Source organism: Mobula birostris, chromosome 1 (assembly GCF_030028105.1).
Source record: "Mobula birostris isolate sMobBir1 chromosome 1, sMobBir1.hap1, whole genome shotgun sequence".
Taxonomy (NCBI): Eukaryota; Metazoa; Chordata; class Chondrichthyes; order Myliobatiformes; family Myliobatidae; genus Mobula; species Mobula birostris.
In genome coordinates, this window is record NC_092370.1 from 81437837 (window position 1) to 81452402 (window position 14566).

Genomic DNA, 14566 nt, shown 5'->3' on the forward strand with positions numbered 1-14566 from the left:
GCGTAATCCAAATGATTACAGTGATTAACAATAACTATTTTAAAAGATTAATTTGTTAGCATTTACTGTCAATTCATTGTTTGCGAAAGCATGTAAATTCTTTAACGAAGCCAATAAGCTTTCATATCTTTAAGGATATTAACAAAAAACTCAGCAGTTTTGTTTTAAATTAAGCTACAGTCATAATGCAATAATTGAAATCAACCCCTCCCCTCTTAAAGAGCCAAACAAACGCCAACGCATGTGAAGCACAACAAATGAATGCGGTGATATGGAAAGTAGGTAAAATTAGACGATGCATAAAAGTTAATTGTCCATCCAAACCCGAGCGTTCCGTTGGTGAGTGAAGAAGATTGAAATTTTGCCCAGATTGTTACGGGCAAGCTGATGTCCCTTTTCATATATAAAAAATACCATTTACAAAGAGGGAATGTTTGTGTTTGCTGGATAGAGATCCGTAGGTGCTTTGCTTGTTTCTGAAATAATCTGTGAAGTAATTGCTGTGTGAATTCGCTTTTCAGTCTGTCAGATTAGCAATTTTATACATAAAAAACTTTCAAAAGTCCAAACCCGCTTTTTATTCAGCAAGTTTCCTCGAACTAGACTATTGTTGTTTTCAATTTCCTCCATGGAAGTTTTTTAGTTAAATTTTTAACCACCTCTATTGCCTCGGTAGGATTTTTTCGGCACGCGGTGTTACCTACCCCCTCCCTCCTCGTTTCACTAACATTAAGTGAGCGCCCCCCCCCCCCACACACACACCTCTCGTCGCCCGCCCTAAATTTTGACATCGTAGACAAATCATGTTTTAAAAAAGACTGCCGTCCCTTTAAGGACGTGTTGCTACCCAAACAGAAGTAAACACATTACTGAGACATTGAACCCATGTCAATAGTCACTGCTGGAGTTAATCATCCCCCCGGCTGTGCGCAAGCGCGCTGCCCGCCCTGGGCTGCAGTGAAATGTGATGGAGCCTGGAGACTGAGTTCAGAGAGAAATCGAGAGGAAGAGAGAAAAGACTCACCATCAGCCTCGGTCGCAGCCTGCAACACGGCTCTTGAAACCTTCCAACACCCACTGCCCCTGTAAAACAGACCTTCCCTGGCGGAGCATGCCGTCAGCTACCAGGGACAAGTTGAAAAGCTTTTCCTAATTCGCCTGGATGATTCACTCTTGACGTTCTGGATTAAACAGTATTTATTTAAGAAGTTACTTTTGCTCATCGCTGGAATTGTTGCATAGTTTGGGATCCCCCGTTACCGGTAAGGGTTTTGATACGTGTGTGAACTAGTCCATCATGAAAAGTGAAGGTAGTCACCTGGAATTCCGTGCAATATGTTGGATTTTCTCGAAGTGTTAACGGTGCTTTACGCAAGGTATTTATTCAGGTTGAAAACTTCAGTTGCAAAGTTCCAAACTGGTGTTGGGCTATGCGCAGGCTCTGTGTGTGTGTATTAAATGTGTGCCAGCGCGTATATAAAGCAAAGATCTGAGTCGAAGGCTTTGCTCTTTCGTTTTTCTCGTTGAGGCCAAGGATTTATCAGCGCCGAAACTAACAGTGGACTGGGGCCGAGCACTCTGTACGACGGCGATTCATTCTGAAATAGCCAATCCTCCTGAAAGCTGCGTACAGCTGTGCAACACAGTGGTAGCGGGCGCGGGGTGTGTGTGTGTGAGTGAGAGAGAGAGAGAGAGAGAGAGAGAGAGAGAGAGATTCTGTTAATCGACAAGTGTTAGCCAAGAACTGTAGGAAACGAGGAAGCCTCGGTTCATTTCATTGGTCATTCGCCGCTATCACGCTGAATTGAGGCTCTCCCAAGAAAATGGTCTTTGTGTGTGTGTATAAACACCAGTCCTGACAATCCTGTTCAATCTCTGGGCATCGCTGAGTACTCCAAACTCAGCGTGTAGCTCTTTCTTACCTTCTTCTTCGTTAGCTTGAGAAAACCATTGATCAAAATTGACGCCGCACCTGTAAAGCGTTTCCACAATCGCGGTAGTCCTCAGAGGTTTTATAATAACAATTCCTCCCTTGTCTGAATTCCAATTGTCACCTATGTTCTTTCCGCAAAGATGCCCGTATCTATACTTTACAGTCCCAACCAGTGGTCCCTGTTGGATTACCACAAACTGCAAACGCGTTTACCATTGTTTTAACAATTGGAATGTTGTAAATTCCCAATTTTCTCCCATTATGTGAGCTTACCTTCACCTCTTGAATCCATCTTCCAGGCACTTTGCTCTCGAGACGAATCCGACTGAATTTGTGGAGGAGAGCAAAAGCTTCCCGTGGCAAAGTCAGCGGAGTGCGTTGGTGAACTCTTGCCGCTCGCCTGACGTGTTCAGTTCGGGATAGTATTATTTAATAGATTGGAGAGGGGCTTTCGTGGAACTCATAGACACTAGGGGGATGATCAAGTAACAAGAGCATGTCATGGCACTTTGCACGTAAAAGTTGGGGAGAATCATTTTCCGGTGACAGGTTTTGTTCGTGAAGTTAAAGTTGTACAATAATAATTATGAAAACATGCTAGTGTATTATTACAACCCCAGTCCAAACAAAATATAGTCCGCATATTTGAAAGTAGCCAGCTCCTCAATACTCCAAATATGGTGGAGAATGTGATTATATGATATTTGATTATACGGCATTTATTATAAAATTGAAAGATTATTAATAATAACCATATTGGTCATTTTTGTAAACTAGCTACAACAATAAATATAAACGCTGTTGATCTATATCTTATGTTTTACGTGACTCGATGTATCATAGTGAGGTATAGTTCCAAGTTCGCATCTTTATATAGTAACACTTATGGAGTGGTAGGTAATCAATGTGATCAGTCACTGGTCCTGGCTGTTAGACAACTAGATGGGGTGGTAAAATAGGAGGAAAGGGAATGGTTAAAAAGGAAATAAAATATGTCGCGCATAGTGAGTTTGTGCCGTTAAATGTCTTGTAAAGTTTTAATTATAACAGATTTGACAAAATGTGTATCGGCCTTGTTCTGTTTAAAAAATGCCTGAACAGCACCCAAGAAGTGCTTACCTTTAGGAATTCTGTTCAGTATGAAAGGCAATTCCACGCCCTATAAAGAAGGAACAGGAATGTGAAATACAGGATTTCAATACATGAACCAGGGACAACCTTACAGGGGTCGAAATCTCAATGTAACTTTACAGTGAATCTGCCTCCCTGTTTTACAGCTGTTTTTGGGATTGTGTTACACACAATATTTCCCACAGCATAAAACATTGCCTGAGAGAACATACTCTGGAGAGTACGGCCTGCAATGTATTCTCCGTCTGGACGTTTTTTAAAAAATGAGACATTTACTCCAGTAACGGAAGAACGGCGCTGTATTACTTCTCTGTTTCTTTCACTTCTTTTGCTCATCCAATAATTAACAAACCCGGCTGGAATAAATTATTTTGTCAACACATACACACACACACACACACACATACACACACACACATTAATGCTTTATAAACAGGTATATATCCTTATTGATGTTATATACATATATAAAACGTTAATAAGCAGATATTGCATAGCGCACTTAGTCATGCGGTTCACATTAAAATGGAAATACTTTAATAAAACAGAAAGTAAAATAAATTAGCGCTGCCTGTTGTTTCTCGTCAGTGACCTGGCCAATATTGTCGAGATACGAACCTGGCACCGCATAGTGTATAATATCCCGCACAGTAATTTCAAAGGTAGAACTGCAAACGCGCACGTTGTGAGAGACTGAACAAAACTCTGATTTACTTTAATTGTTTTTGCACGATGCACTGTAGGGGTGTTTACGTTAGTTAGATCGCTCTGGCCTTCGCGTACAGAAGCCCGGAACCATTTTTAAAAAATTATGTGAAGCTCTCCCGCACACGAGTTTAATGGACATGCTTTGTGAACGAGTTAAAAACTGGCGTTTAGTGGAATTTGAAGCAAGTTGATAGCTGCTAAGGCAATTATGGTGAAGGTCAGTGCATAAGCGAAAAGCCTGCGTCTTCGGGGATGTATAGGTTTCTTGCTAGGTGCCATGACAGCTGTGAACTGCAGGCGTGTGAAAGCCCGGGGTTGTGTGAGAATCTTCCAGGCGAAGTCCTTAAACAGGCTTTTTAAATATAGTTTTTTCGTTGTGTAAAGTGAAAGTGCCACAGGTCCCACTCATTCGCACACTCACAAAAGCACCGATTAACGCACATAGACACAAACATGCATATACACCACGTATCTGCACAACATACACATGTCGACTGATAAACAGACACCGACAAATACCACTCCAGCGCAACAGACAAACATAAACCCACACACAAACACCATACACTTTACACGCCGACATACGCAGTCACTAAAAGACGCACATGCAAACATACAAATACACAGATTCCTTCCCGCCATATATCGGACGACAACATAGTTCCCCGCACATGTGGACCTCACTATCTGAGAGACTGACAAGAAATGTCACTATGGGGAGAGCCCGTTGACTTAAATCACCCCATCACACTGCACAACCCTTCACTTCCAGGAGATAACATTGCGGCTAAACTATTGAAAAAGAACACCAGGAAAATAGACGTACCAGCCGGTTAACCACGGGGACGTATTTCAGATAAATATTGTAACGTTTAAAAAGGTGTGCGTGATGGCTATTGCGATTATTTTAATAAATGCAAACTGGCCATTATGTCGAGATCCATATTGGGAATGATTATCAAAGTTAAGCAATCGCGCCAATAGGGTAACTCCTGAAGTGACAAACGGTATACACAATATCGAAATGAATTTTGCTCTAATTATTATCTACATGTTTCTAGAGCCCTAATTGTCTGATCAGAACAGAATTAAAGAATGAGATTAGCCTTCCCAAAACCTGATTTGATCTCCATAAGAAAAATCGATTAGTGGTCGGCTGATAAAGTGTTTGTTGCGTTGAAGTTGATAAGCGCAGTTAAGGGAAGGAGATGAGGCAGCAAACAATTCACCCCTTACTCGCTATTCGGCAATATGTAAGATTCAGGGTCATCTGTAACGCGAAAGTTGACAGGTCAATATAATCGGCTCGGTCCTTTCAGGTCACTGCAGAGGTATTCGTCCTGAGCTCAAACTGAACACCCAGCGTTCACTAAAAGGGCAGATTTATATCACAGCCAAAATACGAGTTTAAATAACAAAACAAGTCACTTTTTCCTCCTGAGGCGTCCTGCTTCATGTAATAAAACTTGTCAAAACGGTGTGTTTTTTAAAATTTTTGATGCGACTGTCTGAGCACAGGTCCCCACATTTGCAAACAGTTGAATCTACTCTGGGAGAATTGTCATAAATGTTTAATATTTTTAAAAAGCGTAACAGCGTAAGTGGGACAGCGTGGATTTGCAGTTTCAACGTTTCTGCGTTTGTACCAGAAATTTCATTTTAACTAAGCACGTATATAAATTCTTCAGTCCTTCCCTGAAATATCATATGGGAACAGACTTAGAACCTTCCTGTTCCCGCTGAATACAATAACAGAACGAATATCGTCACTACAACATGAACTTCTACTGCAGAGTGATAGCTGTTTCACAGAATCCTTCCTGTTTGAAATGCTTAATCATTTAAATTCTCGCCCTGATAATGCAGCAGATCACAAAATGGATCAGAACCAATTAATGTTCAGTGATTTTAATGAATATCAAACGTATATGAACATTTTCAAATTAAGTTCCTGAAGGCTAGATATTCTCTTACGAGTAAAGTAAACATGTTTCACTCTGCAGGTAACCAGTGCTGAGAAGTGGGTTTGCTTAGCGCACGAGGCATTTGCTAAAGTGTTGCTTTCCCCACCCACCCCCCCTTCAATTATCTTGATGAACGAGTTGTTCTTGAAGGAAGAAAAATAAACAGTCTGTTCGAATCCCGACAGTTCGATTCCACCGCCCGGGGTCCTGTCTCCGCAGTGACATTGCGTGTTTGCACCGTTTACATTCTCTCGCTAGCCGTGGTGGTGGGGTAGAAGGGGTGACAAAAGTGTATTTACAGAAAACAACAAGAGCCCGCACAACATCAAAGCTGCCATGAAAGGGACGAGAGTGTGAGTGGCTATGTGTGAGAAGTAATCCCTTCGACATATAGCTGGCGTTTTCAGAGGGTCACTGTAACAGGGGAAGAACTGAGCGTATTCACAGTCCCCGCGAACCTGCCCCTCATCGGCATCCAAGGTGGTGGTGACTTTTATTTACCTTCCTGGGTTTCGAAGTGTTCGATTTTATTTATGCTGGTAGGGTGTTTACCAACCGCTGCTGTCACCTCGTAAAGTTAAAGTGACTATGGCATTAGATCTCATCCTTATTGTAAAAAAAACTGCATGAGGACTGAGCAGAGAATGTAATACATTGCCATCTGCAAAGTAATTTATTTATGTAGATTTGCAAGTCATGAAGTAAAGCGAAACCATTAGATGCTCAGGGAGTTACTCTACGCTCTAATCCAAAGTGTAACCCATATACCACCAAGGCCTTCTGTGCAGCACAACCTTGCTAAAATGTATTCCGGGGAGGAGTGCGAGTAGTTTCAGATATGTGAATATTTCATATTATTTCCCATTCATTTGCATTATATATACAGAGAACGAAAAGGACTATCGTCATTCTTGTGGTTCTCAGGCCAAGATTGCTTTGAAGCACAGCGGGAAAAAAGATACACGAAATACGAACTCCGAGAGTTCAAAATGTTTTCTACTTGAATTGAACTTTATCTGGCTTACGGTCCCTTGTTGAATCTGGTCCCTCGGCTCAGTTCGCTCAACGACTAAATTATTTCCCTTTCTGTTCTTTCTAGACGCTGGCGGGAGGAATTGGCCAACTAGTGGACTCCCCAAGTGTTTACCATTCCGCCGAGATGGGAAGCAAAACGTTGCCTGCTCCGATACCCCTTCACCCCCCGCTGCAATTGACCAACTATTCCTTCTTGCAAGCTGTGAACACTTTCCCCTCGGCGGTGGACCACCTACAGGGTTTGTACGGACTCAGCACTGTTCAAACCATGCATATGAACCAATGGACCTTGGGTTACCCTCAGCTCCACGGAATCGCCAGGTCTACCTTCACTGAGATGGCCGCAGCTCAGAGGTTCATGGACGGCCGGTTTCCGTTTCCGGCACTGCCGTTTAGTACACATGTCTTCCATCCGAAGCAGGGTACGGTCGCCCACATCATCCCCTCCCTGCAGAAAGACCGGCCCCGTTTTGACTTTGCCAACTTGGCACTGGCGGCGACCCAAGAAGATCCGCCAAAGCCTGGAGACTTTCCCAAACTGAGTCCCGAGATAGGAGGCTCCCACGGGGAAGTGGGGAAACTAACCCTGGACAGAAAGCCTTCTAGGGGAAGGTTACCATCCAAGACCAAAAAGGAGTTCATTTGCAAGTTCTGCGGTCGACATTTTACCAAATCCTACAATCTCCTCATACACGAGAGGACCCACACAGACGAGAGACCCTACACCTGTGACATCTGCCACAAGGCTTTCAGAAGACAGGATCACCTGCGGGACCACAGGTAAGCGTTCGTCCATCATTCAGATCCACCACCCATTCCATTTTACCGAGGCCAAATAACGAATATCAGTAAATGAATTTACTGACGTCCGGGGTACTAGTGCGTTAGCGTGCCTGGTGCGTAGAGCTATTAATGAAAGCTTATTCAAGATTTTGTATGTGGGGGTTCAAGCGGAATCGCAGAGAACCGAGGAATTTCCTGTGAATGGGATTTTATTTAGAAGAGGGTTTTATGTCCCGCTTATTTTTTAAACAATTGTTATTTAATTGATTTAAATATTTAGCAATATTCGCCTACATTTTAACTATGAAATATGAGAATGTATTTTTTTGTTTTACATTTGTAGTCTCTAGTTTTAGTGTATCTCAGAAATGCAATCATGCTGAGATATTGCCCACCTCATCACCCTCCACGCCTCTCCTCTACTCCACCCCCAGCACCACAAACCACACCGGCTTCGTCCGGATCCCAAGTGGGTTGGAAATCGGCGTTGCGTTTCTCCAGCTGAAGGGGGCGCTAGATCGGCGCCTAAAGAGCCCCGCTCGTATCCTGAGGGTGGTCAGGGCAAGGAGTACAGGAAGCTAAAGAATCATTAACTAATCGCCATCAGCAAATTCAAAACACAGTGATTGTGATAGACACATAAATGAACAGGCCACGGTATCACGGTCTGTGCGTGCGTGCGTGCGTGCGTGTGTGTGTATTTACGGACGCCTTACTCAGAATTACCACTGGCTTGATTTACAGATATATTCATTCCAAAGAAAAACCTTTCAAGTGTCAGGAGTGTGGGAAAGGATTTTGTCAGTCAAGGACCTTAGCAGTTCACAAAACGTTACATATGCAGGTAAGGTCAACACCAAGTTTCCGTGCAATTTAAAGCAACTTTAAATCTAAAGGATAAAACTTTTGACAAATCCTGTGGGAAGTATTGCGGATAATTTTAGGGGTGTGCGGAAGCTTCGTACGACTACCAGTTATTTATAATGGGCCGATTCAGCTTTGGAAAAAGTATTAAATCTATCATTAATGTCTAATCCATTCAGCCGTATTTTTTACGTTACAATCTTGCAATTAACAGTTCTATTACCTACTCTAAAAATAAAAAAAGTAAACTAAAATATACAATGCACGATTATTCTATGGCTCTATACCGCTAATGTAAGATAGAAGGAATTCACAATGGTTTTCTTTCTTTTTTTAAGAGAGAGGAATTAATTATTTGCTTGCTTCAAATCTGAACAGGAATCTCCTCACAAATGTCCCACATGCGGAAGAACCTTTAATCAAAGAAGTAACCTGAAAACTCACCTTCTTACCCATACAGACATCAAGCCCTACAACTGTGAGCAGTGCGGCAAAGTGTTCCGGCGTAACTGTGACCTGCGGCGGCACAGCCTAACACATACCCCTCGGGCGGAATATTGAGCGAATCGTCAGCCAAGCCACTCCGCGTTACTTGAATTTGCTGTGAATACTTGTATAAAATAAATGAATTAATAAACAAATAACCAAAACAAAAAAAAGTACAGACAATAACCGCACTCATGTAATTCAATTGTTTGATACATATTACTGTTCGAAATAGTGTTCAAAATGTGTACATAAAATGTTTTTTACTGTTATATTTCCAATCAGCAAATGAGAAAAATGGAAGCATGTGAATAATAAAAATAAACCCATTTTATCTTTTATTTTTGTTTTTTTTCTTTCAGTTGGATGTTGTAAAAATAAAACAAAACAACGCCTACCTAAAATGCAAATTAAAATTCATGCAGTATTCTTAAATAAGGCGATTAAAGCGAGAGGAGGGCGCTAATTTTGAGGTTTACAAATGAACTGTGGAATAATAACGTATTTCATCTCTTTCCCAAGACTTTCTATTGGGCCGGGATGTATTTGTCTACGTAATTATGGTGATTTAAAAAAAATGTCTTATTCCGGATTCCAGTCTTGGTGGCGTGACTATGTAAAAAAACGCTTTCACTGGTAATTTGAAGATGTGTTTCTTTAATAGGCATTTGAGCCTGCGCACTTTTTTTTAAAGAAAGTATTTCTTTCACAAATCTTCCATTGGGTTCAAACCTAAATAACATCGAGAGTACATGCTAATTCCAGATATCAGCGACTGAGAGACAGTAGGCTTTTCTAACAACCGCTCACAACACAAGGTTTAAATGCCTACTCGGTTATTCGGCAAGACACTGAATACACTGGAAACTGTAGCGATGCAAATTTATTTCAGCTGTCCTGTTAACGTTATTCACAAATGTTTCACTGGCCTATTTAATAACGTGGGAGAGTGCAATTTACACTGACAGTCCAACCTTTATTCTGGGGTTAATGAAAGAAGCTTTATTTAAAATCTTAGTTTTACTATTGTAGGCCGAAGATCATTGAAAAAAATCACAAACGTGAACACCTGGACAAACAGCTCCCAAATTCATTGTTCCATCTCCAAGATAAACAATATTCATTATATCCCTCTTCAATGCCAAATTAGTATTTTCTGTTTGTGAGGCTTTGCGATAGTTGGTGGCTTTGTGATTAACTTTTAACTGGAGTACAAACTCTCTCGTTTGATTATAATGTTTGCAAATCAAAGTTTAAAACTGTTATTCAAGTATAACGCGTCCCGGGCTGCTTGTGGTTTGAGTTACAAGCGCCCAATTTGATATAATGTGCATTTTAATTCAGGGAGCGGTTGGTTTAATATTACCAATATTACTTATTTAAATAGATGGTCAATCATAATTAAAATATAGAAAACTAAAAGATTTTAGCTTGATTTTTTATATCTTTTACATCACAAGGAAACGGCCTTGTTCCATTCTGTTTAACATTCATACGAGCCATCTCTTCCCTTTCTTTCCTCATTTTCTTTTCTTTCTGTGCTCATATACATCGGATCTTTGCAATGACAACCAAATAAGTTAGGTTTCTATACTTCATATAAGCACTAGGACTGTTGGGAATAATTATGCTGAGATGGCTTCGCATGAAAGGAGTGAATGGAAAACAACCAACTTTCTCTAAGGGACAACCTCTTGCAAAAAGTTATAATGTAAATATATTCGGCTTTGGCGACACGATACCATAATTGGTTTGAATTGAGGAGAGCAAAAAGATTCTTTGTACACTGGAGCGTTCAAGTTGTCCATAAATCACTTCCTATCGTACAATCAAAACAGTAGTGTTCTCTGTTTAAATTACAGAGTATACAATACTTTAATAACGTTGCGTTAACTATTTGATGACTCGCGTTCTCCAGTTAAAATACTCAATATATTCAAATAGTCAGAGGGTGATATATGAAATAGGTTTAAGCTTATGTCAGTTTAAGTCCACAGGTGGGTAGGGAACACCTGTTGCATTGGAAAACTGTGTTGCGCAGCGGCGCAAGCGGAGTTTTGGAGCGACGCGAAGATGCATTCTCAGACAATGATATGATAATTTTTATCTTTCGGACGCTGGGGACATTGGCCCTGTGTGAGGATACTGACGTTGGTTCTTTTATCCTTCCAGTGGAACTGGCTGTGGTGGTTGGCACTGACCCTCGTTCCGAAACTTGCTTGTATGTGTTTTTCGGAAAGACGCTTTCACAAACGGACGCTTGGTTTGTGGACAATATTTTCAGAAGGAAAAGTATTTTTTTCATGTCCTCCCTGTCTAAGCTAGTTTCTCCCAAATCCATCCTAGAACTGAAAGGTTTAGTTTTGAATTTAAAGTGGCTATTTTACACCTATATTTGGACCGGCAAGCAACATTTCATTTCTTTTCTAGTTTATTTTATTTTAGTCCTCAGATTAAGTCCGAGAGTTTTGTTGTGAACAGCGCGGCGTCTTGCAGTCTTTGCCTTGGATCACCTGTGTTCCTTTTCTATGAATGCAGAGTCCGCCCCCCCCACCCCCAAAGTCCACGCTGTTTTTAAGTTAGGATCGTTTTAAAACCAGTTGTGTGCTTATACATCTAGCGTTTTAGTAAGAGTGATTGCAAACTGTTATGAAAAATAGGCTTTAGTATTTTTTCTTCGGAGTGGCAATGCTGCAGGCTTTTAGCAAGACCGTTGTGCGAAATATCAGGATAATCGATTATTCTGAATGCAGAGTAGTCTCATTATTTCATTGAATTCATTTTGTAATCGTGTTGGACCTGAAAGGGTAGTCGGTGTGGAAAGCGATGTTAGGTGCTTTGACTGCATTTCAGCGTTACAAATGTGAATAAGCTTCTCATAACCCTTAAGCGTAAGCAAGTCAGACATATCCGCAGGGATATATGTACATGTCTGTGTATTGTTCCTATAATAACAAGCACAACGTAACTCTACTGACATAGAAACATAGACAAAAAGATTAGCAAAATCTCTTCAATCTAAGCGGCGTGGCTGTGTAAAAGAGAGGCCGTGTTCAGAAGTATGCTGAGATTTAAGAATTACATGTCATACATTGTAAACGTAAGAAGCAAAAGCAAGCGCTTAGCATTGATTTGTCGGTCCCGTGCCATAGAATTATTACTACAACCACCTCTTGATTTTCCAGATTGTGAATGAAGAGACGGGAACTCTCGTCCATTCCAGAGGCATTACTTCAAATGGCAGAGAAAAGTAGAATCTACTTTTTCAATCGTATCATTACCATCCTAAATCTTTCTCCGGCCAGAAGCCAAACAGAAAAAAGAATAAATTTTGCTATAGCTGTAATGAATTGCACAAAGTAATTGTTTCTCTACATTTGATTTTATACAACACATCAATCAGTATACGTTGTACAATCAATACATAATATTCACTAAGGTTGGATTGCAATGTATCATCGTGATATACTACATAAAGATAGTCAAACTAGAATATTAATTTTACTCATGGTATTCCAAAGATATTTGACATATACTTTCAGATGATAGATTGTACATTAATATCCTTATGTGATATTAATATACATTATAAAGAGTATTAACATACACATAAATCATAGTAATATGCCCCAACATACCTAACCTAATACAAGAAGAACAACGCGATTTTACATGTATTTAATATTTTGAAAAGTTCATAGTTCAATAGTAAATCAATCAATTCTATGCAAGTAGCAGGCGTAAATAGTTTCCAAAATATCATTTTATAAAAATATAAACAAATTCCTAAAACAGTGTGAAGTGAATTCCGGGATTAAAAAAAAGTTGGCTCATATTTCTGAAATATTTATGACATTGCCTCGATTTAGAGAGGCTCTGGTAGTTACAACCTCAGGCAATACATTATGTGAATGGACCGCTTTCATATATTTTGAAGCTGAAATAACAGGGTCGCAAAGTTGTCAAAAAGGCACCGACATTGTGCTCTAAAAGAAGTAAAGTTAATGAACATAAGTATTTACAGTTTTGACGCCACGGAATAGGCAGTGGTGTTTTAAATATCATAGACGTGGGTGGATCATTCAAACATTTTAATGATGATTCACCCGCAGACCGAGGTTCTCACAAGAACAACTTAATGCCGTATCTCAAAACTACCACAAACCTTCAGTAGATTCATCTTTCTTCTTTTTATTGTTCGATACAGAGAAAACGTATATACTGCAGCTGACGTCTGTCATTTGAAGGCAACTCATTGGAATTGCTTCATCAGTAGGCAACGTGGTAAACAGATGGTTAACGGCAAATAACTCTACAAACATAAATTTGTATGCCATGGCTAAAGATTCCATCCGGATAGTCCTAATTTCAATCTCAGAAATAAATCTATTATATTCTATACAGAATGTCACTGGTGTGCTGAATTTGAAATGGGACATTACCGAATGAAAATTAATGAGTCTTTTTAAAAACACAAGGTACCACACAGAAATCATAGCCAATGAAGAAAATTGCTGTAATGTAACATGAATGTCTCCACTGGAAACCTTCTATTATACTATAATTCCTGAGTAAATAAATAGGTTTGATTTCCCCGCCCTTCCCCCACCCAATGTTGTTTAGGAATACAGTTGCCACTTTCCGTATCGAAAGCATGCATTTGTTCGTAAAGAACACTCTTTAATTTCTCTCCGCAAAATCACAAAAATTCCTTATTTCATGATCTCTTTATTTTGTTGCATATCTTTATGATAATAATAACATGTCATTCAATATTAAATAATATTTAATTTCCTTAAAGGCGACCATAACTATGCATGAAGACCAACGGTAATGAACTATCAGAATGTCAATAATGACACCTCCCTGTGTAATGAAACCTATAATAAATAGCAGAGCCATCGCAAGGATCAGTTACCTTTACCGACGATTGCATTAAAATGTGTCTTTCCAACCACTTAATGTGTTTAAATCACTCTAGCTTCTTGCAAAGCCGATGCTACTATCATAAACTGTACAAGAGTTGTTTATTGGAAATATTACACACTTCTCCGCGAATTAAGTGAAGACTTCACCCTAGTTTTAATGGGTTGTCAAGGTCAGTAGCTCGCGACTGCATTATTAAAGGCAATCTATTATGTTTAGTTGTAAATATCGTGGAACTACATTACAGTACAGTCTGTGTACTAATAGTTATTTTTCTCTAGTTGCGTAGTGACAATTCTAAATGTGTAAGTAATATTTTGTTATTCAAAGTTTACCAAGTCTTCCGGGAGGAGTTCACGGTTTCTTCAGCACGCTGGAGGAGGATAAATTTTCAAGACGTTTGGATGTAGGTACACAGAAACGAGAGGTGTTCCTATCCCTTCGTTTTTTAAAACTTTGTAATACTTTAGAGAACTCAGATCAGTCGAACTAAGTGAAGGACGCAGAAGCAATGAATTGGCTAAATAGATCCCAACACCTTAAATCGGATGGACTTCTTAACTGTACCTTTGAGTTTCCAAATGCGATTCATCAGTATTTGTCATTTTTGATAGATTGTTCTCATTATCAGTTCCGCCGCCAGAAAATGTAATTGGTATTTAAAAAGAAATCAAAAAGAAATTCAAAGTTTACATACCCAAAGCGCATTTTTTTGCATTCAGAGTTTTCTGCTGAT

General features: G+C 39.9%; 1 protein-coding gene across 3 annotated transcripts; it reads left to right on the forward strand.

The window, feature by feature from the left end:
• Positions 1 to 936: 936 nt before the first annotated feature.
• osr2 (odd-skipped related transciption factor 2) lies at positions 937 to 9227 on the forward strand. 3 transcript variants are annotated; one of them, XM_072264892.1, is made up of 4 exons: positions 937 to 1262; positions 6836 to 7551; positions 8299 to 8398; positions 8879 to 9227. In XM_072264892.1, exons 2-4 carry the CDS (start codon positions 6896 to 6898, stop codon positions 8951 to 8953), a joined length of 831 nt encoding a protein of 276 aa, XP_072120993.1. In that variant the 5' UTR covers positions 937 to 1262; positions 6836 to 6895; the 3' UTR covers positions 8954 to 9227. The 3 variants fall into 3 exon arrangements, with proteins under 3 accessions (XP_072120993.1, XP_072120821.1, XP_072120901.1); XM_072264720.1 differs by having other exon boundaries at positions 938 to 1262; positions 8797 to 9227; XM_072264800.1 differs by lacking the exon at positions 937 to 1262 and adding an exon at positions 5927 to 6216 and having other exon boundaries at positions 8797 to 9227.
• The last annotated feature ends 5339 nt before the right edge of the window (positions 9228 to 14566 follow it).

What these genes read in the sequence shown, in the direction of transcription:
- osr2 (XM_072264720.1), top strand. Translation starts at nt 6,896, where the DNA reads ATGGGAAGCAAAACGTTGCCTGCTCCGATACCCCTTCACCCCCCGCTG. An exon ending in GATCACCTGCGGGACCACAG is followed by an intron (nt 7,552 to 8,298) that starts GTAAGCGTTCGT and finishes CTTGATTTACAG; the next exon opens with ATATATTCATTCCAAAGAAA. An exon ending in ACAAAACGTTACATATGCAG is followed by an intron (nt 8,399 to 8,796) that starts GTAAGGTCAACA and finishes AAATCTGAACAG; the next exon opens with GAATCTCCTCACAAATGTCC.